We start from the raw sequence: 26,232 nt of genomic DNA, 5'->3' as shown, positions 1-26,232 counted from the left end.
GGCAAGAACAAGTGGATTAGATTTTGATTCGGATGCAGCTCATCTGTGGGATCCAAAACGTGAACTGTTCCACCTGGCAGAGGTATGCGCTATACCGAGTGCCATTCTACTTTGTGCTGTTTTGCCAAGTTGTCACTGAGTGATTTTTCGTTTGTTAGATTTCGTAAGTATATTGTTGACTTCCGTCATGTGTTTGTGTGTTTGTTTGTTTGTAGGCACGATAACTCGAGAGCGGAAGAAGCTACCAATGTCAAATTACACCACATGATTCAGGAGGGTGATTGCGAGTGCTGATTAGATTTTGGTCAAAATCGGTCAAAGGTCAAGGTCACAGTGAGGTCAAACATTCAATTTTTGATGGTTTGGTACAGAATCATCGTAGAAACTTCTGGCTTGCGTCGCTGCCTTCTCTCGAGACAGCTTGTATTAGACAAGGTCTGAGGTCAAGTTGACGATTTCGTAAGTACCAGTCAATGACTGCTTGTTACTTAAGAAATCTAAAGATTTCGTAAGTATATTGATGACTTCCGTCTTGTTATCTAGCCAAAACGAAGTTTTTGTAAGATATGTTAGTCACCTTGTATGTTTTTTTATTTTTTTATATTTTTTGTTTGTCTGTAATCACGTATAAAAAATTCTGCAGAGCACAGTTATCATTGGAAATTTTTGTAACTTCGCATATCAGAGGCCTATAGAGGTCCCTTTCAGCGCACAAAATTTTGAAGGTCAAGGTCAAAGGTCAAGGTCACTTTGTCGCAAATCAGGGGAGTCGACGAAACCCTTATTTTTTGAGTAATTTTGCTCGGATCGTCTTCAAACTTCATGGGAATATCGTTCATGATCTGGCGCTCAGCTAATTAATTTTTGGTGGCGATTGGCCTTGACCTTCATATGTTTTTTTTGTTTTTGTCTGTAATCACGTATAAATCACTCTGCAGAGCACAGTTGTCATTGGAAATTTTGTAACTTCGCATATCAGAGGCCTATAGAGGTCCCTTTCAGCACATACAATTTTGAAGGTCAAGGTCAAAGGTCAAGGTCACTTTGTCGCAAATCAGGGGAGTCGACGAAACCCTTATTTTTTGAGTAATTTTAATCTAATCGTCTCCAAACTTTATGGGAATGTAGTATATGGTCTGGCGCTCAGCTGATTAGTTTTTGGTGGCGATTGGCCTTGACCTTCATGGTTAGCAGCTGAGGTCAAACATATTTAACCCCAACGTCAAATTTGTTAGTTTTAGGAACCATATCATGTAGTACCTCAAATTGAACACCTCGATGAGTGCTTTCTAGATATGTCAAGCTTGAGACATTATGACGTCATTTGGTGACGTTATGAGGCAAACACATATTTTTCATGGTTACTCTGTAGAACGATTCTCATCGGAATCTCTCGTAGGCAGATATTCCTCAAGGAGTCACTCCTGGTGGATAGCAGCTCTGTTCCCCTCAGTGTGACCTTAAAGAAGTCATGCGTGGTCACCTTTTGGCAAGATACGGATCACCCTGCGGGTGACATTGGTTTATTACTTACAAAATCTAAAGATTTCGTAAGTATATTGATGACTTCCGTTTCTGTTTGTTTGTTAGTTTGTTAGTTTGTTTGTTTGTTTGTAGGCACGATAACTCGAGAACGGAAGAAGCTACCAATGTCAAATTACACCACGTGATTCAGGAGGGTGATGGCTTGTGCTGATTAGATTTTGGTCAAAATCGGTCAAAGGTCAAGGTCACAGTGAGGTCAAACATCCAAAAAATGATAACTCGAGAACGGAAGAAGCTACCAATGTCAAATTACACCACGTGATTCAGGAGGGTGATGGCTAGTGCTGATTAGATTTTGGTCAAAATCGGTCAAAGGTCAAGGTCACAGTGAGGTCAAACATCCAAAACATTCGATTTTTGATGGTTTGGTACAGAATCATCGTAGAAACTTCTGGTTTGCGTCGCTACCTTCTCTCGAGACAGCTTTTATTAGATAAGACAAGGTCAGAGGTCAAGTTGACCATTTCGTAAGTACCAGTCTATGACTGCTTGTTTGTTTGTTTGTCCGGTGGTCTACAGCCCAAACGGCTGGACCAGTCGTTCTTAAATTTTTATACCTGATAGGCAATCCACCTGAGACGGTCCGCGTCCAAACCCCGTCTTAATCGGACTAAACGTCATGACGTGACGTCACACAACGTGAAAACACGTTTTTGGACATAACTCAGTGACCGGAAGTCGTAGCGTCTTCCTGTTGATGCCAAAACAAACTTCAATGGAATATCTAAATGTTTGAAAATGCATGTTCGTACAAATTATGCAGTTTTCGCAAGCGTATGACGTCAAAGTTTTTAGCTATTGGCGTGATTTAACGTCATTTTATTAAGGTACGAACAAATAAACACCACACATTACATGACATTACAGCTTGGACCACCACACGGAAAGGTCAACTAATTCGCCAAGTGTCATTCTAAGCACGATTTTTCATTTGTTTGTTTGTCTGTCTGTCTGTCTGTGTGCAATATATCTCAAAAAGTTGTGAACGGATCTGGATTAAACTTGGTGGACATGGTGTATGGGTGGCAAGGATGAATTGATTCGATTTTGGTGAAGCTACAAATCTGGATCTGGATATGATAATTATTTGATTTTTGAAGTGATTCTTCACCATTGAGAGATGGGGCCAAAAACATTGGGCCCAATACGTTCACGTGGATCAGGCATTGGGTGGCAGAGGTATGTGCTCCACCGAGTGCCCTTCTAGTTCCATGATGCCATACACACATTTCAGGCACCCAGTGACAGAGGCAGCACAGCAACCATAAAACATCACAGAACCTCCTCCATGTTTTACTGGAGGGAAGGTGTTCTCTTCTTTGAAGGCTTCATTTTGTTTACTGTAAACAGACGATGTGTTTTTTTTTTGGTTTTTTTTGTAAACCTTGTCGAGGCTCGTGTGAGAGCGAACACACAATGCACAGCAAGGGGGCATGAAACAAGAGGAGCAGGAGTGGGAGGGACAAAACAGTGGGGAACAGACACAATAGATCTGTGGAAGGGAGAGGGATGGGACGGGGAACATGGGGAATAGAAGATGGATATTACAGGGACTTTCAGGAAGGAAAGCAGGGAATTTGAAGGAAGTGGACTTGGGTGGATTATTGGGGGTAGAAAAGATCGAGGATTTGGATGGGGGAAGATAAGAGGTGGTGGTGAACAGCTGTTTTGAAAGCCTGGAGGGAAGAATGGGAAAGAATAGAGTGAGGGAGTTTATTCCAAAGGTGGGAAAAAACAGGAGTGAAAGAGTGAAGGTGAGCAGTGATTCGTGATTTTGGTAGTTTTACCAGAAGGGGGTTGTTGGCGGACCTTGAGCGCCCTGTGGAAATGTGGTGGGGACAAATCGCAAAGAGAGCAGGGGGGGGGGGGGCAAGGCTAGAGAGGAGACTGTCGAAGACAGAAAGACCACCGACCAACCTGCGGTGATTGAGTGAGAGGCCCAAAGACTCAGCCTCATTGCAGGAGATGCCAATGATCCGAAATGCCCTGGTTTCGACAGCGTGAAGCCGAGAAAGGTGGGAGGCAGGAGCACCAGCCCAGAGGGGAGAGCAGTATTCCATCAGGCTACGGACAAAAGCTTTGTAAGTGGTCAGGAGCTCAGGAGGGCCGAGGAAGGACTTTGCATGACGGAGGATTCCCAGTCGGCGACTGGCTTTGGAGGCGAGGTTTGAAATGTGGCTTTCCCAGGAAAGGTCATGGCAGATAGTGAGACCCAGAAGCTTGAAAGAAAGGACTTCTTCCAGAGGATTGTTGAGAAAGTGGATCAGGGGGTTTTCTACACGGTCCTTTCGGAGAGACATAGTGAGAGTGTGAGATTTGTCCGGATTGAAAGATATGTTCCACGTGTTGGACCAGTTTGTGATTTTATCCAGATCTGCAGTGAGCGAAGAAGCTGCTGCTTGCCGGTCTGAGGGATGACCGATGGTATGGCAGAGAGTGGAGTCATCAGCAAAGAGATATAGAGGATTTTCCAGAGAGTCGGAGAGATCATTGATGAAAACCAGAAAAAGAACAGGGCCCAGAACGCTACCTTGAGGAACTCCAGCCTGGACAGGAAGAAGGGATGAAAGAACTCCATTTGGGGCCACACGTTGACTGCGACAGGAGAGGAAGTCTGCGAGCCATGAGTGGAGATGGCCTTGGATACCATGGGAAGAGAGTTTGGTGAGTAGTGCAGGTTGCTAGACTGTGTCAAAAGCATGATATGTCCAGGGATACGGCTCGGCTTTCCTGTCTGGCATTGAGGACCTCCATCCATCGTTGGGAGAGCAGAAGCAGCATATCCAGGGTAGATTGACCTGGTCTGAAACCAAATTGATGATCGGAAATCAAGCCATTGGAGAAGAGGAAGAATTTCATGTCTGAAGTGATGATGGATTCTATAACCTTGCTGATGATAGGGAGAAGGCTGATTGGTCTGTCGTTGCAGGGATCTGTTTTTGCACCTTTTTTATGCAGGGCAGTGATGTTTGCAGATTTCCAAGCAGATGGCAGATGACGTTGAGCAAATGAGAGGGTGAATAGAACAGAGAGAGGGTGAGCAAGAGCGGAAGAGCAGGCTTTGAGGACACGTGGACTGATGCCGTCTGGACCGGTTGCAGAATCTGAGTCGAGGTTTGACAGCAAGCTCTCCACCTTGTCAGGAGAAAAAGACACAGAGTCCAGGGACAGTTGGGTGCAACTGGGTAAGGTGGGTAGAGAAAGTGATGGGTTCTGGACACAAGATTTAGCTGCAAACACCGAGTTTAGGAATTCAGCTTTTTCACGTGCGGTATCAGCAGTGCGGCCATTTGAGGTCAGGGAGGGGATGGAGGGGGAACATACACCAGAAACAGATTTGATTAGACGCCACCAGGATTTTGACGAGGGAGAGAGGTTTGAGAGTTCAGACTTGAGATTAGAAAGATGTTGTTTTCTGGCTCTCCTGAGGGTAGACACACTTGTTCTTGTTCCCAGCTTTATGGACACTTGTTCCGAGCTTTATGGAAGGAACTGAGATTGCCCTCAGTTGGGTTTGCTTTCCATGAGGCAAAGGCAAGTTGTTTCAGGACAACTGCCTCACCACAAGCTTCAGTAAACCAAGGGCGGGAGAAAGGGTAGGACAACTGACGACGAGAGGGGATAAATCTGTGCATGAGGGAGAGTAAGTTTCTTTGAAATAATTCCCAGGATGAGTTGATGTTGGAGAAAGTAGAGATAGGAGACCAGTCTATAAGTTTGATGGCTGCTTGGAGACCCTGCCAGTCAGCTTGAGTGAAATGCCAGACTCGATGGCAGTGAGGTGGTTCTCTGATAATAGCCAGAGAGATGTCCACTTTGACAAGGACGTGGTCATAAGAACCGATTGGAGCAGAGGAAGAACAGCAGATATTGTCAGGGAAATTTGTCAAAATCAGATCTAGAACAGATGGAGTACCATTGGTTAAGATCCGGGTAGGGAAGTTGACCGATTGAGTCAGTCCAAATGAGTCGCAGAAAGCTTTTGCTGAGGTGCCATGACAGGTGAGAGAGGTACCCACACCTAGCCAACCTGACAATTTAAGTCACCACAAAAGAGGAAGAGAGAGTTTGGATGAGAAGATAGAAGATGGTCCATGTTTTCGGATAGTGAGGTGTAGATGGAGTCATCACTGTTAGGTGGACAGTACAGTACACATATAAACATGAGGTGGGAGTGGAGGGGAAGCCGAAGCCAGAGGTATTCCTCGGGGTGTGGGTGAGTGAGGGCAGTGCATGGAGAGTGAGGAATAGAGTCTTTGATGAAGAGAGCAACCCCTCCACCAGGACGAGGCTCAGGTCTGTCATACCGGAGGAGGGAGTAACCAGGGAGAGATACTTGGGAGTCAGACATGTCTTGGGGGAGGAAAGTTTCTGTTCGGTAGATTATGTCTGGTTTGTCAGTGGCAACCTGTATGGAAATATCTGAAAGATTTGAGCGAAGGCCCCGGATATTTGAGGTCCACACTTTTAATAAAGAGGTAGGGGAGGAGGCTTTGGGTGCAGGGGGTTGGGGGGGGGAGGGTAGGACAAGGGACGAGGGGGGGAGGTAAGGAGGGTTGTTGAAAGTGTGGGGGATTGCAGAATAGCTAGGGGAGGAGGCCGAATGAGGAGGAGAAAAGGCTCTGTGGTGATGCGAGAGAGGGCGCACAACAGAGGGGAAGAAGGCAGTTGAGGATTTGAGGAGGTGGAGTGAAGAGATGGAGGTGAGAGGGCAGTGGAAGGAGGCAGCTTTGTGGATGAAAGAGGGGGGCAACTTTGAGAAGGATGAGTAAGGGGATGAAAGGTGCGACAAAGGTGAGGGGGGAATTTTTGAGAGAGGTGAGAGGGAGGCTTGGAGGGAGAAGACTGGGATGGTTGCTTTGAGAGTGAGAGTGAGGGGTGAGTTGGCACTGAAGTTGGAAAAAAAGAATGGTTGATGGAAAGCGAACATTCATAGCAAACTGGGGTTTTTTTAAGTTTTAGGTCAGAGATGCGATTTAACACAATTCTTGATGGATGCAATGAAGGCGAATTCAGAGAATGGAGAGAAGAAACGCTGTAACAGTTGGATTTTTTTTGGCAAGGAATGAAGGAGAGGTCGAAATGAGAGCAGTCTGTTAAAATAGCAGAATAGTAGTGCATTATGAAACAGTAAAGTGTACCACATGTGTGGGAGAGGAAGATGAAGCATTATAAGATCTCGTTTTTGTTATTATTATTAATGTTTGAGAGAGTTTTCAATAGATTAGGTCATGGAAGTGTTGTAGAAAAAAAATCGAGGAAGAAGAAGAGGAGGATGAAGAATAAGAGGAAGAAGAAGAGGTGTTGGAAAAAGAAGAAGAAGAAGAATCAGGAGAAAGGTTGTGTTTTTCTTTTGTTTGTTTGTTTTTTCATTTAAGATAAGGAATAGAGAGATTAGTTGGGAGAAATGGGGGACGTTAGGAAAGTGGGGAAGATAGGAATTGAAGGTCATGGGGAGAAAAAAAAAAATAAAACGATCGTACACCGAGGGGAACCGGTAGGCCTCAAGCATCGGCCTCAAGCCTCAAGCCTTGGCCTCAAACACCCGGTAAGACAACATCGACAAAAACTCACAAAATAGCACGATTTTTGAAACAAAACCAAACTAGGAACACACAATATAGTAACATGTAGATGAAAAAATAAACAGTTAAAACGAGACAAATAACGACCGGAAACTTAACTTTGAGATTGTCAGCAGAGAGCCCTTTGGAAAAACCTCTCGATGCTCCAAACCCGGAACCGGAAGTCCATTTCCAAAAAGCTCGAATTTGGTCTCATCTGTCCACAGGACATTCTCCCAGAAGGATTTTGGCTTGTTCAGGTGTGTTTTAGCAAACTCCAGTCGGGCTTTCTTATGTCTCTCTCAGCAGTGGGGTCCTCCTGGGTCTCCTACCATAGAACACCCTTTCATTGAGTTGGTGATGGATGGTGCGAGTTGAAACTGTCGAGGCTCGTGTGAGCTCGTGCGTCGTACCTTGTGTCTGAAGGTCAGCTTGAATCTGTTTGGCAGTTGATCGAGGTGCTTTCTCCACCGTTAGAACAATCCTTTGCTGCAATTTTCGATCAAGTTTTCTCTTGCGCCACGTCCAGGGAGGTTGGCTGCAGTGCCATGGGCCTTAAACTTCCTGTTAACATTGCGTACGGTGGACACAGGAACATCAAGGTCTTTGGAGATTGACTTGTAGCCTTGAGATTGTCCATGCTTGGCTTCAATCTTGTGTCTGACCTCTTCAGATAATTCTGTGGTTTTCTTTCTTTTCTCCATGCTCATTGCAGACCACACAGTGACATAAAAAAGCAGAATGAGTGAATTTTATATTGCAGGCACCTGCAACTCACCACAGGTGAGTTCAATTCCAAAGTAAAGGAGAATCACCTGCTTGAAATGTAATTGTTTCTTACAACTTCTAAAAGTGCCAATAATATTGTCCGAGCCATTTAGGATTTCTGTGTGGAAGATTTAGTAATTTTTTCATCTTTTTTTGTTTAGTTCCACTGCAAACCAAAGAAATACAATTGTGGATACCAAAAGATTCTTCAATTTCAACAGTTTTCTGGAAGAAATGATGCATTATTTGGAAAAAGGGTGAGGGTGCCAATATTTTTGACTACAACTGTATGTCGTGGTCAAAAATAGGAAAGACTAAATGATCCTTGACCCCATTCCTTAGTGTGTGTGTAAGGAGGTGGTTCAGTGTGTAAGGAGTTCAGTTCAGTTCAGCCCCCCCCCCCCCAAATTCTTCAAAATGACAACAGGATTGAATAGCACTGACCCTGCAAGTACTTGGTTTTACCTGTTAAACAATGTATGGGACATATATTATTGATCTTAAGGCTTTTCTGCCGTGCTACCCCTCCGGGTAATTGGTGCACTCGCGCTGGTGCTCGGAGGAAGTGCATATTAATGGCTTTGATTAAACCTAATTACTAAAAAAATGTATTCGACAAATTAGATTTTTGGGGTCATTCATCGTGAGTAACATTCTACCTCAACAAAGCCAATGGAAAACAGTAGAGGCCGACAAGTCAAATGCGTTAGGCCCACCAGAAAACGAAGATGCCAGCCATATCATTTTGTCTCGATGCTGTGGTGGCAGAAAGAGATGTGGGTGTGGTCCATCAGATGTATGACCAAGGGGTGCTCATTTCAAAAAATAGACCCCCCAGCAAGAACACAACAACAACCAAACAAACAGCAGCAGCAGCAGCAGCAGCACAAAACTCTTGTAGACCTGCAACATTAAAAAAGTCTAATCTGAATCCAAAAATATCGCTAAATCAGGCATACAATAATTACCTTTACTTGGAAAGAGTGAAAAAATGAATTTTATTGCCATTTTACCCCACGTTCAACGGACCTTGTTATTTAATTATATCGCATTAGGGAAAAAAAGAAATCGCTTTTTCCTATTTTTCCCCCCGATTTCACTCGAAATTCACAAAATTATTGAGGCCATGAGTTCCATTCGTAAAATATGGAATTAGATTTCGAATATCAGCTTTTAATAAGCCTAAACATTCATTCTTACCAGGAGCCAATCACATTGCACCTAGCCTCCTCACAGCCTTCTTCTCCAATGGCCTGGTTTCCAATCATCAACTTGGATTCAGACCAGGTAACTCGACCCTGGATATTCTGCTTCTGCTCTCCCAACAATGGATGGAGGTCCTCAATGCCAGACATGAAAGCAGAGCCATATCGCGTGATTTTGACGCCGTCTGGCACCCTTCTCTGCTCACCAAACTCTCTTCCTATGATATCCAAGGCCATCTCCACTCATGGCTCGCAGACTTCCTCTCCTGTCGCAGTCAACGTGTGGCCCCAAATGGAGTTCTTTCATCCCCTCTTCCTGTCCAGGCTGGAGTTCCTCAAGGCAGCGGTCTGAGCCCTGTTCTTTTTCTGGTTTTCATCAATGATCTCTCCGACTCTCTGGAAAATCCTCATCTCTTTGCTGATCACTCCACCTTCTGTCGTACCATCTGTCATCCCTCAGATCGGCAAGCAGCAGCTTCTTCACTCTTATCCCGCTCCACGGGGAGGCAACGGCTCACGTTCGCAAAAGTCCTCATGCTCCGGGACCGCCGCCGGGCCGATCCGACCCAGGTCGCCCCAAACCGACGCACCGCAAGAGGGTGCGGGCCCGCCGGCGGAGAGGCGTGCGCCATCACGCAACCATGCCCAGGATGGCGAGAGGGGGAGAATACCGGCCAAAGCATCTCACCCGCCCCCCGCCCAGACGCTCCCCCTTCCAGAGCCACACGTTCGACCTCTGATGGGATGCGCGGACGACGTGCCACGGCCACGCCCCCGCCGCAAAGTCCGCTGCACCCCACAAGGAGGGGGGAGAGACCGTGACGGAGATGCGACAGCGGGTCGCCACGCGCCACGAGGAGCGCTCGAGAACGGGGGGGATAGATGCCCGCATGGGGGGGGGGAGGAGGGGCAGGACAGCCCTGACCGACACACCGCCCCGGATGGGGGAAGCGAACGGCGTGGCCGAATGCACAGTCTATGCCGGCGGTAGAACCCGACGTCACGCCGCGTGGCGCCGGAGGACTGGGCGACGGTGCGGGAGCCCCGCAAACCCAGGAAACGAAGGCTCGCCCGATCGCGAGCGCGTTCCCGTACACCGCTTCGCGCCCCGGCTCGAGCGACCCAGCCCTCAGAGCCGATCCTTGTCCCGAAGTTAAGGATCCGGCTTGCTGACTTCCCTTACCCACATTGTTCCATCGCACCAGAAGCTGTTCACCTTGGAGACCTGCTGTGGATGTGGGTACGACCCAGAGCGAGATTCAGTCATCGCACCTGGATTTTCAAGGGGCGGCGAGGGGATGTCGCAGGAGCCGCGACGCTCTGCAGGCCACGGGCCCCTATCTCGGGTAAAACCCATTCCAGGGCGCCCGTCCCTTCACGAAGAAAAGAAAACTCTTCCCGGCACCCCCGCCGCCGGCTCCAGGCACGCTTTGCGTTACCACAAGCATCCCTAAGATTGGCAACCGTACCATCTGTCATCCCTCAGACCTTCACTCCCTGCAGATCTGGATAAAATTACAAACTGATCCAACACTTGGAACATGTCTTTCAATCAGGACAAATCTCACATTCTCACTATGTCTCTCCGAAAGGACTGTATGGATTGCCCCCCCCCCCCACCCTTCCATCTTTCTCAACAATCCTCTGGAAGAAGTCCTTTCTTTCAAGCTTCTGGCCGCACTATCTGCCATGATCTTTCCTTGGAAAGCCACATTTCGAAGCTGGGCTTCAAAGCCATTCTCCGACTGGGAATCCTGCGTCGTGCAACGTCCTTCTTTGGCACACCTGAGCTCCTGACCACTTACAAAGCTTCCATCCGCAGCCTATGAGGTGGTGCTTCCACCTCTCACCTGTCTCGGCTTCACGCTGTGGAAACCCAGGCATTTTGGATCATTGGTATCTCCCACTATGATGCTGAGTCTTTGGATCTCTCACTCTCACTACAGGCAGGCCAGTAGGCTTTCTGTCTTTGCCAGTGTCTTCTCTGGACTCACCTCCCCTGATCTGTCTCTCCCTCCCCCCCACCCCCATATTTCCACGGGGCACTGAAAGGTCCCCCCCAGTAACCCCCGTCTGGTAAAACTACCAAAATCAAGATTGACTGCTCACCTTCACTCTTTCATTCTTCTTTCTCCCCACCTCTGGAAAAAAACTCCCACTCACTCTTCAATCTCACTCCTCTCTCCTGGTCTTCAAAACAGCTGTTCACCATCTCATATAATGCCCCATCCAAAACCACGATATTTTCTACCCCCGTTAATCCACCTCCTTCGTGTGTGTGTGTGTGTGCGCGCGCACGCGTGTCCCTCCACAAACCTCAGTTTATGATGGAGGAACAACTTCTTTTAACCATATGTTAAATTTTGAACACAAATCAGTCCATGAATAGGAAGACAAGTTTTCCATTCAGTACTTTGGTCCTGAATTTGTCCCCATCGATTGTGCATGTGAAAATATTTGTACTCTGTCTGGCAGTCAAGTAAAATTGAGAACCATTTCAAACAGGAAACTTGCTGTTTTTAAGGACATCATAAAGGACATAAACAACAGGCATAAAGAACTAATGTAACGTGTTTAAGGTGGTGGAAAAGCCACTGCATCAATGGCGGGAAACTTCCAGAATTGTTTTTTTTTTTGCTTTTTTTCTACAACCTTTAAATTGAAATAAAATAAAGATTTAAATTATATAATTGAATCCTGTAGAAAACAAATCACCTTTTTGGCACTTTCAAAACCTTTCCACTTAGCAGGACTTCCACAAAAAAACTATTACAGCATTTTACATCATCATGGCCAATCAAATTTTCCGCTCATCGATCCCGCCCATGTCCTTGTTTCTCAAAAATATGAGGGTTAAAGTGTTACGGAACTGTAGGTGTTCAAGCAACAAACATCTTTAATAAATAAATAAAACAACACAAACCAAAAATAATATTTTAAAGAACAATAAGGAAGCCATGGAAGCAAATGCTTAAAAGTCACATTTGTGTGCCCCCTTCCCATCCTCCGAACAGCACAATCCTCGAAGCGTGCCAAGTAACGTGACCCATTTTTAAAATTGGTGGGATGTGCCGACGAGGAAACGGGAGCACTCGTAGCAGAATAAAGAGTGTGGTGTGCAAACTTGCCAGTGCATGGCATTGTCGGAAACAAAGGAAGGAAGGAGACGGTTCGAGCAAGCAGAGGGAAACATGCAATGATGGGATAATACCGAGATGCTTTATCACATCGTCCAGAAAGTATAGGATTTCAAAAGAGCTCGACTACACAACGATGTGAACATTCTTAGGAACACTAAAATAAAACCTGAATCTAATGTGCAGAGCCACAGTATCGCTTTCAAAGCACCTTGTGTCCCTTCATACCTGCGGTTGAGCCAACATCAACTGAGACTATGTACAAATAATATAAAACAAGGTCACAATTTAACTGCATCTTACCTTACCATTTATTATACTGTGGCAAATGGTTAAATTTAATTTCCAAACTTGCTATTTAAATATAAAAAGCATATCCAGGACATTCATAACAATCCTTTACAAAAACCGAAATTCCATCTCGTCGGCTTGAAACATCCAAAGGTTTCGATGAAACGTTCATGTCCTTTCAAATCACATTTAATTAATACACGAGCACTTTATATGATGTTTGAGAGAAATCGATTTATCTATTTACTCATCTTCCGAATTACACTCTGCCGGCACTACGACGAAAAACAAAATATGTAAACAAATTCAATAATTTAGATAATATCTACACAACACAAAGATACACCGAACAAAAGGTGAGAACGTGAGCAACGACGACGAGCCTTCTGCATTTTCACTGGATCCCAAACAGGGCCTTGGAACCTCATCGTAGATCCCGTCTGGAGTCGAACGGAGTCCCGGGACCTTTTTGTGAATCCTGGCATCAGGTGGGATCCTCTCTGTGGATCCAAAACGGGGCCCCAAGACCTTTTCACAGACCTTGCAATCAAGTGGGATTCCATACCCAGAGTCTGAACGGAGCCCCGGGACCTTTTTTGGACCTCGGCATCAGGTGGCATTATGTACGTGGAGCATGACGGATTAAGCAATTAGCTCTCATGTACAGCCATATTGTCCTGTTGGTGATGCTCTTTTTTGTGGACACCTCAAGCTACAAATCTAGTAACAGTGTCAAAGTCGAGGTGTACACATCATGCATGCATGCACACAATTACCAAAAGTATTAGGACAGCCCATCCAAACTTGAAAGCAACCTGATAAACCTGCTGGCTGTGTGTAATTTACAAGGTGCGTTGTTGGTATCAAAACACTTGTAATTGAGATAACATGACAGAGATGAATAACTTTCAACATCGAATAATTAACAGCTACCAGAGGTTTGCAGTACTTTCACTGCAACGGACCCTTCCGGGTCGACTGGGAAATTTCTCGAGGCAATTGAAGACAGGATATCTTGGAAAACGAGGCCAATGATGTTGGCAAAATCGAGTCTGATGAGCCTCAAAACATCGGACGACGCCATAATGGAAGATCTCGACCAAAATCTGGGTACAAAGTGTGAGTGACAGAATACGAGCTATACTTGTGATGAAACGTAGATCAACACCTTATTAGAAATGGTTGTGAATAAATAACTCCAACTTTCTTCACTTCCCAAATACTCATGGTAATGTTTGTGCGACTGATTCACATACATACACACACACACACACACAATTTCATTTCATATCATTTCATATGCAGCAGTACGTGTTAGTGTCATAAAAAAGACATACCAACACATTCATAGTGCAAAGTTTTCAAATGACTTAGCTGAGGTTATAATCTTACAGAGCATGAACAAAGCAAGAAGAGTGATGATGTGTGCAGAATGGTAAGAAGCACAAGATTGCATGCTACCTCGAAGTGGCGAGCACTGTAGAAGAATATCAAAACTACTGCAGATAGCGATAGATTTTAAAACAGTGGTTTCCAGAGTCTGCCACAATGACGTGACCATCGGAGGTGAGAGCCAAGCCCTGTGGACCATACAGTGGGTCGGCTGAAGTGTTAATGTAGGACAGAAAAGATCCAGAGCTGTCAAAAACCTAAAGCATGGATGAGAGAAGAAAAACATTGTTACTCAAGCAAACAAAACTTGCTGTGCACGGTCCGTTGCTACGAACGAGAATATGAGACACATTGACTGGTAGGTACTCTCTAATAGAATGTAAGCAGCAACGTCTGTCTCGTGTGTCACTTGGGTTCCGGTGTCCGCCTCGAGAGGGGAGTGTGGCGGGACGTCTCTACCTCCACCTCAAAAACCTCAAAGGGTGAGATCAGGTCACTTGTGAAAGGAGCATCAGCTACGTGCTGATTAAGGCCGAGTAGCCAGAAACACGTGTACACAGATAATGATCTCACAGGTGGGAAGGGCCCTCAACAATGATGGGTAGTTCTTGCACATGAAAAATGACTTGCCGACTCGATAGTGTCCACTGTGCAATATCAGTGCGGCACATGTTGCGTCAACTTTTACGAAGGTGTTCAATGTTTTTATTACCTCCATCACCAAAGGTAGATGGAGGTTGTTTCCATCCCTGTTTGTCTGTCTATCTGTGAGCATGATATCTCAAAAGATTATGGAAGGACCCGGACGAAACTTTCTGGATAGGTTGGGTAAGTGACAAGACCAAGCCAATTCGATTTTGGTGAAAGTCCAGATGCAGATCCGACCGATCAATGGGATAAAAAAAAAGTAAATTCCTTGTGAGAGAACACTTCCGGTTGGGGGTGGGGGGTTTCCAGGTGTGGTGAAATGTGAGATTCTCGTTTACACCTCAAACATGAGTTTTCCGAACCAGTTTCATCGTGTTGTTATGTTGTGTCTTCATCGAGGTGTTTGTGTCGTATCCTGTGAACTCTTTCACGTTAATTCCATCGTTGTTTTGTGCTACTCATTTCATTCGTTTCGTATTGCTCAAGGCCTGAACAGCCACCCCTCAGATACAAAGTGTATTTTGCGATCTCGCTGTTGTCCTGGGTATATTCCCAGTATCCTGCTTCATCTGTATTTCCTCAACTCGATCTTATGCTCAGGGAAAAAGGCTTTAAAATGGCGTGATTGGAAGGGGGCCAATACATCTTTCTCAGAAAACATGGAAAACTTCTAACCACTAATCCCAACTCTCTTCCTCATATGTGGTGATTTCAATTGTCACCATGCAACTTGGCTGGGTGTTGGTTTAGTACCTCTCTCACCAGCCATGACACTTCAGCAAAGGACTTCCGTGACTCCACGGGACTGACTCAATCTGTAGACTTTCCAACCTGGATTTCTCCCAATGGCAAATCTTCCCTTCTGGACTTGGTGATGACTAACTTTCCCACAAATATCTCGTGCTCTTCCTTTGCTCCAATTGGTTCATCTCATCATATGCTTCTGAAAGTCAACATCTCTCTGGCTATTTTCAGAGAGTGGCCTCAACACCTGCGAGTCTGGCATTTCACTCAAGCAGATTGGCAGGGACTGCAAGCAACAAAGCATTGGAGCAGTAGATTTGGGAGACCAGTCCATCTCCCTTCAGGACTGATCTCCCATATCTACCGCCCCCGACATTAACACAGCCTGGGAATTCTTCCGCAGAAACTTGCTCTGTTTCTCATGGCCAGATTCATCCCATCTCATCTTCAATTATGCTACCCCTCTTTCTGCCCATGGTACACTGAATCCTGTGGTGAGGCAGCTGCTCTGACAGGATTTATCAATTTATCTTCTCTTCCTGGAAGGCTAATCCAACCGACAGCAATCTCGGTGTATTCTAAAAAGTCTGAAACTTGCACTCTCAAGAAAACCAGAAACCAACATCTGTCCAACCTCAAGAATGAACATTCAAACTTGTCTCCCTCCTCTAAAACCTGATGGTGTCTTCAGTGTGTATCTCAAGGATGCTCCCCTTCCATCCCTTTCCTCTCTTCAAATGGTACCACAACTGACTGCTCGGAAGAAGGCCGAATGCCTCAATTCTGTGTTCGATTCCATGTCTTGTATGCCCAACCCCTCATTCTCAGTACCCACCCTTCCCTGTCGTATCGAACTGCAACTGGGCTCTGTGTCTTTCACACCCGAGAGGGGAGAGAAGGTTCTTTCAACCATGGCTCTGACTCTGCTTACTGGACACGACAGTGTCAGCTCACGTGTCCTAAAAACCTGCTCTGCTGCTCTGCTGCTCTTGCAATGCTCTTTCTGCCATTTTCACCCTGTCGTTTGCGCTGTCATCTTCCATCTGCTTGGAAATCCACCAACACCACTGCACGATATATAAAAGGTGCAGAAACTGATCTCCAGAACTAGAGGCCGATCAACTTACTTCCAATCTTCAGCAATATCATGAAATTCATCATCACAGTATTCTCCAAACTCTCTGCCTATGGCATCCAAGGCCAACGCCACACATGGCTTTCTGACTTCCTCTACTCTCGTAGCCAACGTGTGGCACTCAACGGAATCCTTTCATCTCCTCTCCCTGCCAAGGCTGGAGTACCCCAAGGCAGTGTTCTGGGCCAAATCCTATTCCTGATATTCATTAATTATCTATCCGACTCTCTGGAGAATCCTCTCTATCTATTTTCTGACGACTTCACCCTCTGCCGTGACATCTCTCATCCTTCAGACAGGCAGGCTGCTGCCTCTTCCCTCTCTTCAGACTTTCAAAAAGCTGAAGCTGGTCAAACACTTGGAAAACATCTTTCAATCATGACACATTTCACACACTCAAAGGAACCTCTGGTAAACCCTCCTTTCTACTTTCTTAACAATCCTCTTGAGGAGGTTCAGTCATTCAAACTCCGGGGTCTGATCATTCTGATCATATCAGCTGTGATCATTCTTGGGCAAACCATATTTCAAAGTTGGCCTCCAAAGCCAGCCACCGACTGGCCATCCTCAGTCATACAAATGTTTCCTATGCACACCTGAACTCTGATCCACCTACAAAGCCGTCATCCGCAGCTCGATGGAGTACTGCTCTCCCTTCTGGGCTGGCTTCCATGCCCATCTTGCTCAGCTTGATGCAGTGAAACCCAAGACCTTCAAGATTATTGGAATCTTCCACGATGAAGCTGAATCTCTAGGCTTTTCACTTTCACCGACAGGTCGGTGGTATCTCTGTCTTCTACCACCTCATTTCTGGTATTGCACCTTTTGCTCTTTCTCTACTTTGTACCCCCTCCCCCAGGTTTCTGCAGGGCGCACACACGGTCCACCATCAACCTCCTTCTGGTGAGACAACTTAAATCCAAGATCACTGCTCACCTCCACTCATTTGTTCCTCTTTTTCCCCCCCACCTGTGGAATCAACTTCCACATTCCCTTCAATCGCATTCTGCTGTCGATGTCTTCAAGACAACTGTTTTCCACCATCTCAGATTGTCCCCAATCCCAAACCATGATCTTTCATACCCTCGTTAATCTTCCAAGTTTCCATCTGTATCCATCTTGTTCACCCCATGCATTCTCACTTAACCAACTGTTCAGCCTGGCAGACGTATGCACTCTACCGAGTGCCGTTGTAGTTCTAAATGCTGGCAGAGGACTTTTCATTAAAATTATTTCATTAATATTTCCAGAGCTTGTTGTTACTACGCCTTCCTCAATAATTCAATGGTGAACTGTTCATTGGTTCACCACACTGAGTAAATAATCTTTGTTACAAACAAAACATTAGATTAGTGAAAAAATTGTGGAATGATGAACTAGTGTCGATCTACATTCTACATCAACAGACAAGGAGAACGACAGCTCTGCTAATCTCTGTGCAAAGCAAAGGAGAAGTTGACGTTTCAGATATTAACCTTTCTTCAGAGCAAGAGCTAAACAGCCTTAAATGGGGTGAGGATCTTTTGATCTGAAGAAGGGTTAATGCCCGAAACATCAGTTTCCTCTTGCTTCCCATGGTAGTTAGCATACTTCGATGAACATAGAGTCAGGTTCCTTGTGTAATTTCGTTGGAATTTTTTGGAGAGTTGCAAACCTATAGATTTTTGAGAAGTTTAAAATCTATTTTAATAAAAAAATGATGTTTCACATTTTTTAAATGTTTGGAAAGGTCGTTTTGGGGTGAAAAACGCTTTTTTTGAATTCCAATTTAAAAAAAAAATCTGAAACAATACAAATTAACCAACTGATGATGGATTACTGTTAAATGGCCAACAATGGATTTTATAAGATAATAAAATGTTGCATTTTGACTGTCGGTTGCCATGGAAACAGCATTTTTGGAGTGGAATTGCCATTTTTAAATATATATATATATATATATATATATATTTTTTTTTTTTTAAATTATATTTTCCATTGGATGGCCAAAATAATTGTTAAATATAGTGACCATGACTAACTTACACATAAGTATTATGATTTTCAAGTATTGGAACAGTTGGTTGCCATGGAAACGGCCATCTGTGCAATGAAACATTGTTGTGTCTGTTGTTCAATATCAGAAGGTTTTGTCACCTTCAGTAGTAAAACGTTTGATTTTAAGTTTTTGTAGTTTGATGTATTGTAAGTGTGATCTTGTAGGGAATATAGGTGACGCCACGTCGCGATGCCATGCCATTGCCTCAGGTTACGGTTGCTGGGCGTGGCATGACGTCGTGATGTGACGCGGCGCGCGTCCAAGCACGTGCAGCACTATGACGTCATTTTCAGTTCGCTTCGTTTATTCTCGATTTATTCATGACAGTTTACTTCGGAGCTTCGTTTCATCACATTCGGTTTTCAACAGCTTTCTTCCTTTTTTCGGTAATTTGTGATAGCCTTAGAGGCGGATGTACCTTTTTGTCATTTTATGTTCTTCTGTATGGGGTAGGATTATGGTTTGAATGGCCACGGGGTTGGAGGTTTTAATTGCGTTTCCTGTTAGGCTAGGAGTTGGAAGTCGCGCAGTCGTCATGTTAGAGCTATGTGTTTATCCTTTTTCTATTATTTTGGGTTGATCTTTAAATATGTCCTTATGTGCTGGTTCGTGCTTTCATTTATCCAGAAAGAAAGTCACCATCAATGTCATCAGTCACTGACGTATTTTGTTCCATTAGATTAACTGCTGTATAATAGGATAGGATTAGGTTAGCTTTGTGCCCGGGGGTTGGAATTACAGAGGGAGTCTATTTGGAGTTTCTATTTAGTTGACTGGCATGTAGTTAGCGCATATTGTTGATTTCCCACTCATCTCTGCTTTTATTTTATTCAGGTAATTTTACGTCTTAGTAGTGGTTTTTATTTTGGATTCTAATAAAGTTCTATCATTGCGACATTTACCCGCATCTTCCGTTTAAATCACATCAGTTTAGGTCAATAAATTAGTCAAAGAAAATAAGGATGTTGTTTTTCTCATCTGTTTGCTTTTTATGGTGATGAATGTTATTTGTGCCCTTGATATGGCCCGAGACATAGGCACAGCCCGAGTTTTATATGCTGTATCACGTATGATAGATTTGACATTCATGAGCTGACGATATTCTCACCTGATATGGATGTTCTGGTTCTTGCCAGAGCAAACTTTCATCTCCTGCCAAGACACACATCTATCTCAATGGCATCTAGCATTGTCAAAATCGAGCCAATCTAGAAGGCCCTAGGTGAGGAGAGAGCCCAGGCATTGCCAGCCTTCCACGCATTCACAGGTGCCGATAATACTGAGCGGTTCGCTCGACATGGTAAGGCAAAGTGGTTCCAGTGCTACTTGAAGGCCGATGACGACATGCTAGATGCCTTTGCTATGCTCTGTAAGGATGCTGAACTGTCAGAGGACCTATACACAACTTTAGCAAGATTTGTCTGTTCAGGTTATTGTCCAAGTGGTGTCAATATTACCAGCATCCCTGAACTTCGGTGGCATCTCTTCTGTAAGAACATGGCTGAGAATGACAAGTTACCACCAACTGTCGGTGCTCTGAGGCAGCATATCATGCGGGTACATATCCAGACATATGTTTGGGGTCAAGCAGCAATTTCTCAGCAAACATTTCTTGATCCATTAAAGAATGGCTTCCACAAGGACATGAGTGGTCAACTCAAACCGACAACAACAGACATTCTCCCTGCACCAAAGGCAATTATCGAGATAAGGTGCCAGTGCAAGACAGAATGTTCATCACAGAGATGTTCCTGCAGGGCCAAGAGCTTAACATGCACCGATCTTTGCATGTGCAGCACTTCGTGTGAGAATGACGAGGACTCAAACATTGAACGGCATGACCACGATAGTGATGATGACGATGGCAATGATGAGTGACATTAGAGACAGTGATGCCAATTGGCTACAAACTCATATTTGACATTAAGTACATTTCACTGATCACCATATTCATGCATTACTTGTTTCAAGATTTGAAAGCAATACATTAAATAAATGGTAATTTGACAAAATGATAGCTGTTTCCATGGCAACCATTGCTCAAAATACAGATATATGTATTCTATATTAAGAACTGTCCTCTAGTTAACAATTATGCATCATCAGTTGCTTGCTTGCGATTAATTCTGAATTTTCAGAGCTGAAATTTAAAAAACGGGGTTTACCCCAAAACGACCTATTTGACCACATTACATGCATTGAAAAAATGTGAAACATGGATTTTCTGTTTTGGTATTGTTTAAGCTTTCCAAAAATGTTGGGGTTAGCTACTCTCCAAAAAATTCCAACGAACGTCAAATTATGGACACAGGGAACCTAACTAATACTGTTGATTTCATCCATCATGCAAAACTGTTCTGATGGTTGTTTTCTCGGATTTGAGGCATGGTATTCTCATGTTGTATGAAACATACACAATATTTTCTCTCGTTACACTTTTACAGCAATGTATTTACATAACGGGGTGCTTATTTGTATCCACACTAAACATGGGAAACATGCCCAGTTTATCTCAGAGCTGCTGCAACTACAAGTGGTGGACAAAAAAGATGGAAACAACTGAGTAAATGAGGGACCCAAAGCAATGTTTTCCACACAGGTGTGGCAAATAACATCCCAGCATTCTTAAGGTCATGTATAAAAATGCTGCACAGGCCTGGTTGCCCATAATTGTGGCTTTCATGGCTGCAACGAAAAAGCATGTGTGCTCGCCCAATGGTTTGATGAGCATGATACTGATATTCATACGTCATGGCCTTCTCGGTCACCAGATCTGAACCCAAACGAGCATTTATGGGATATTCTGGAACGATGCCTGAGACAGCGTTTTCCACCTCCATCAAACAGGTGTGAGATGATTGACTTTCTCGTGGAAGAATGGTGTCGCATCCCTCCTGCAGAATTACAGACGCTGGTAGACTCAACACTATGGTGCATTCAGGCCGTACTGACCGCACATGGTGGCCCAACGCCATATTAAGTGACACTACATTTGTGTTTCCAATTTTTTGTTCACCACCTGTACATGCTTTAGCAAAGGTACTGATGAAGTATGATCAGTGAAAGTTGAGTGACTGAAGATGTAAACTGACAATTGTGGTACCTGAATACGGCTGTTTCCCCAGTCAGCCACAATAATGTTGTCCAAGGAGTCCACAGCCACACCTGTTGGTGCATTGAACTGTCCATTACCTTCACCGTTAGAGCCAAACTTGAGCAGGAACTCTCCGTCAGATGTAAACACCTGTGAGAATTGTCACACATGACTTCCATAATTTTAATCAATCGACCTTCTCAGATGTTCATTGTTGAGAGCAAGTAATAACTAATATTACTGTTTCATTTGATATTAGTAATGACCAATAATAAGTATTGTTGATATTCGTAATGAATAATAATAAGTATTGCTAATATCAAATGGAAAGAATGAAATTAAAATGGAGGAATGGAGACTTTGTCAATACTCATGTCGGTCTGCATCAGTGGACACTTCAAATGATAAGTTTATACGACTGAGTTAACAAAGATAAGCATACTAACCGCCAGAGGAAGCTCTGACGAAGGATTGACATGCAAAACATCAGTGACATATAAAAATATTGGTTATCAGAGAGTTATTTCAAACAAGTGATTGTAAAGCCAGTGATGTTCCCCATTTGTATGATCAATATAAAAAGAAAAGTTTAATTGTACGCTTGCGTTGAAAGAAAATAGAATTTTCCTGCTTTGGTAAAAACGCAATGTTTCTGAGTCTTCCCACCCAGAATTAGTGACAGGAACACAGGGAATAACCTTTACGTGACTCAACGACAGGTCTGCTCGAGCGCACTGCATCACGTGACGACCCGTGACGCGTCGAGTGAAATATTTTTTATACAATCTTAAAACGTCTCCAAAACATCCGATTTTTACCAGAATTTCGACAACCGAGTTTTAAGCGTCCTAAGCGATCGCAAAAAACCGAAGACAAAATTAAAATCGAAGTTAAAACGAACTCGTAATGTCGAGCGAAGCAAAAATACTCCATTTCTCCACATGAATTTACGAAATTGCGCACTGCATCACATGACGACCCATGACGTGCGAGTGAAATATTTTTTATACAATCTTAAAACGTCTCCAAAACATCCGATTTTTACCAGAATTTCGACAACCGAGTTTTAAGCGTCCGAAGCGATCGCAAAAATCGAAGACAAAACGAACTCGAAACGTCGAGCGAAGCAAAAATACTCCATTTCTCCACATGAATTTACGGGATTATGTTTGACCTCACTGTGACCTTGACCTTTGACCGATTTTGACCAAAATCTAATCAGCGCTAGCCATCACCCTCCTGAATCACGTGGTGTAATTTGACATTGGTAGTGTGGGGGAAAAATTTATATTAATGTATTTTAAATTGCAACAAATGGAGTTTCAGAAATGTAACTTTTATGCTGCAAGTTGATTTGGCTGTCATTTCTGGCCAAAAGACTTTTGCCCTAAATGATAAGAAATGTGTTGTTCTGGAGCAGAGTGACCGAGCTGATAAATGAACCTTTGCTTAGAAAATGTACGAAGTGGCTTTTCGTCTAAAAGACACGTCTACAGTCTGGGTGAATATCCACCAACCTCTCTCTCATGGAAGTATAAAATGCTTTGAAATCTAAAAGTTTGGAGTACGAGCACGTGAGGAAGTATAGTTTCTCAGTGGCTCGTACTCCTTGGAACTGACCAAGTACCAAGTTAGAATAAAACTCTCTGATGTAATGTAGAAGTGAATTGAATCGGGTTGGTCTAACTGTTAACTAAAATAAGAATAAATGAAATAGAACCAAATAATATTGCAATCAAATGGGGATTCTTAAGTTCATTGTACAAAGGTGAGAAGTGTATGGTGTATAATTAGGAAATAAATTGTTTCACAAGGAAGGACTTGTGTGGACATCAGTTTTATCAGTGTCGATAGGGTTTTTTGTAGGGTTTTATAATCAAATCGGACAAACGTTAAACTCTGTCTGAAGTCAAATAGGATTCCACAATCGACCAGTTAGAATCCTTCAGGAGGACAACGATCACAACAAGGTGGGTTAAAAAAATCCACATCAGTAGCTTCTTCCGTTCGAGTTATCGTGCCTACAAACAAACACAAACAAACAAGCAGTCATAGACTGGTACTTACGAAATCGTCAACTTCACCTCTGACTATGTCTAATAAAAGCTGTCTCTGGAGAAGGTAGTGACGCAAACCAGAGGTTTCCACCATGATTCTGTACCAAACCATAAAAAAATTGAATTTTTGACCCCACTGTGACCTTGACCTTTGACCGATTTTGACCAAAATCTAATCAGCACTAGCCATCACCCTCCTGAATCAAGTGGTGTAATTTGACATTGGTAGCTTCTTCCGTTCTCGAGTTATCGTGTCTACAAACAAACAAACAGAAACGGAAGGCATCAATATACTTACGAAATCTAAAGATTTCGTAAGTAACAAGCAGTCATAGACTGGTACTTACGAAATAGTCAACTTGACCTCTGACCTTGTCTAAAAAAGCTGTCTCTCGAGAAGGTAGCGACGCAAACTAGAAGTTTCTACGATGATTCTGTACCAAACCATGAAAAATCGAATGTTTTGGATGTGTGACCTCACCGTGACCTTGACCTTTGACCGATTTTGACCAAAATCTAATCATTGCTAGCCACCACCCTCCTGAATCACGTGGTGTAATTTGACATTGGTAGCTTCTTCCTTTCTCGAGTTATCATTTTTTCGATGTTTGACCTCACTGTGACCTTGAGCTTTGACCGATTTTGACCAAAATATAATCAGCGCGAGATATCACCCTCCTGAATCACGTGGTGTAATTTGACATTGGTAGCTTCTTCCGTTCTCGAGTTATTTGTACCAAACCATCAAAAATCGAATATTTGACCTCACTGTGACCTTGACCTTTGACCGATTTTGACCAAAATCTAATCAGCTCTCGCCATCACCCTCCTGAATCACGTGGTGTAATTTGACATTGGTAGCTTCTTCCGTTCTCGAGTTATCGTGACTACAAACAAACAAGCAGTCATAGACTGGTACTTCCGAAATCGTCAACTTGACCTTGTCTAATAAAAGCTGTCTCTGGAGAAGGTAGCGACGCAAACCAGAAGTTTCTACAATGATTCTGTATCAAACCATCAAAAATCGTAACGTCGACCAAAGCAAAAATCTCCATTTCTCCACGCAATTATTCCTTTACGTAACTCAACGACGCGTCTGCCCGAGCACACTGCATCATGGGACGACCCGTGACGCGTCGAGTGAAATATTTTTTATACAATCTTAAAACGTCTCCAAAACATCCGATTTTTACCAGAATTTCGACAACCGAGTTTTAAGCGTCCTAAGCGATCGCAAAAACCGAAGACAAAATTAAAATCGAAGTTAAAATGAACTCGTAACGTCGAGCGAAGCAAAAATACTCCATTTCTCCACGTGAATTTACGGAATTATGTTTGACCTCACAGTGACCTTGACCGTTGACCGATTTCGACCAAAATCTAATCAGCACGAGCCATCACCCTCCTGAATCACGTGGTGTAATTTGACATTGGTAGCTTCTTCCGTTCTCGAGTTATCGTGCCTACAAACAAACAAACAAATAAAATCCCATCTTGCCAAAAGGTGACCACGTGTGACTTCTTTAAGGTCACACTGAGGTGAATAGAGCTGCTATCCACCAGGAGCGACTCCTTGAGGAATATCTGACTACGAGAGATTCCGATGAGAATCGTTCTACAGAGTAACCATGAAAAATATGCTTTTTCCTCATAACGTCACCAAATGACGTCATAATGTCTCAAGCTTGACATATCGAGAAAGCACTCATCGAGGTGTTCAATTTGAGGTACGACACGATATGGCTCCTAAAACTTGAAAATTTGACCTTGGGGTCAAATATGTTTGACCTGAGGCGCTAACCATGAAGGTCAAGGCCAATCGCCACCAAAAATTAATCAGCTGAGCGTCAGACCATGAACTATATTCCTATGAAGTTTGAAGACGATCCGATCAAAATTACTCAAAAAATAAGGGTTTCGTCGACTCCCTGATTTGCGACAGTGACCTTGACCTTTGACCTTGACCTTCAAAATTTTATGCGCTGAAAGGGACCTCGATCGGCCTCTGATATGCGAAGTTAAAAAAATTTTCCAATGATAACTGTGCTCTGCAGAGTGATTAAAACGTGATTACAGACAAAAAATAAAAAAAAAAACTTATGAAGGTCAAGGCCAATCGCCACCAAAAATTAATCAGCTGAGCGCCAGACCATGCACTATATTCCCATGAAGTTTGAAGACGATCTGATCAAAATTACTCAAAAAATAAGGGTTTCGTCGACTCCCCTGATTTGCGCCAAAGTGACCTTGACCTTGACCTTCAAAATTTTGTGCACTGAAAGGGACCTCTATAGGCCTCTGATATGCGAAGTTACAAAAATTTCCGATGATAACTGTGCTCTGCAGAATTTTTATACGTGATTACAGACAAACAAACAAAAAAAAAAAATATCTTGCAAAAACTTCGTTTTGGCAATATAACAAGCAGTCATAGACTGGTACTTTCGAAATCGTCAACTTGACCTCTGACCTTGTCTAATAAAATCTGTCTCTAGAGAAGGTAGCGATGCAAACCAGAAGTTTCTATGTTGTTTCTGTACCAAACCATCAAAATCGAATGTTTTGGATGTTTGACCTCACTGTGACCTTGACCTTTGACCAAAATCTAATCAGC

The 26,232-nt window shown here is 43.7% G+C and overlaps 2 protein-coding genes across 10 annotated transcripts in view; one reads left to right on the top strand and one right to left on the bottom strand.

The window, feature by feature from the left end:
* The window catches only part of GATB (glutamyl-tRNA amidotransferase subunit B), a 234,815-nt gene that overhangs the window by 181,823 nt on the left and 26,760 nt on the right, over positions 1-26,232 (top strand). The gene's annotated exons all lie outside the window — the stretch shown is intronic.
* TRIM2 (tripartite motif containing 2) overlaps positions 12,280-26,232 on the bottom strand; it is a 154,635-nt gene continuing 140,682 nt past the window's right edge. For 7 of the 8 annotated variants that reach the window (XM_085864519.1, XM_085864518.1, XM_085864522.1 and 4 more), the window contains 2 exons: positions 21,571-21,711; positions 12,280-14,159 (listed from right to left, as the gene is read on the bottom strand). In XM_085864519.1, the coding sequence (XP_085720645.1) occupies positions 14,007-14,159; positions 21,571-21,711 (294 nt within the window). In that variant the 3' untranslated portion in view covers positions 12,280-14,006. The remainder of the gene's footprint in view (positions 14,160-21,570; positions 21,712-26,232) is intronic. The other variant, XM_085864520.1, reaches the window with a different exon arrangement.

The sequence above is a fragment of the Eptatretus burgeri genome, chromosome 18 (assembly GCF_056783735.1).
Source record: "Eptatretus burgeri isolate ZD-2024b chromosome 18, Ebu_testis_v1, whole genome shotgun sequence".
NCBI lineage: Eukaryota > Metazoa > Chordata > Myxini > Myxiniformes > Myxinidae > Eptatretus > Eptatretus burgeri.
This window is presented reverse-complemented; position numbering and strand designations above follow the sequence as displayed.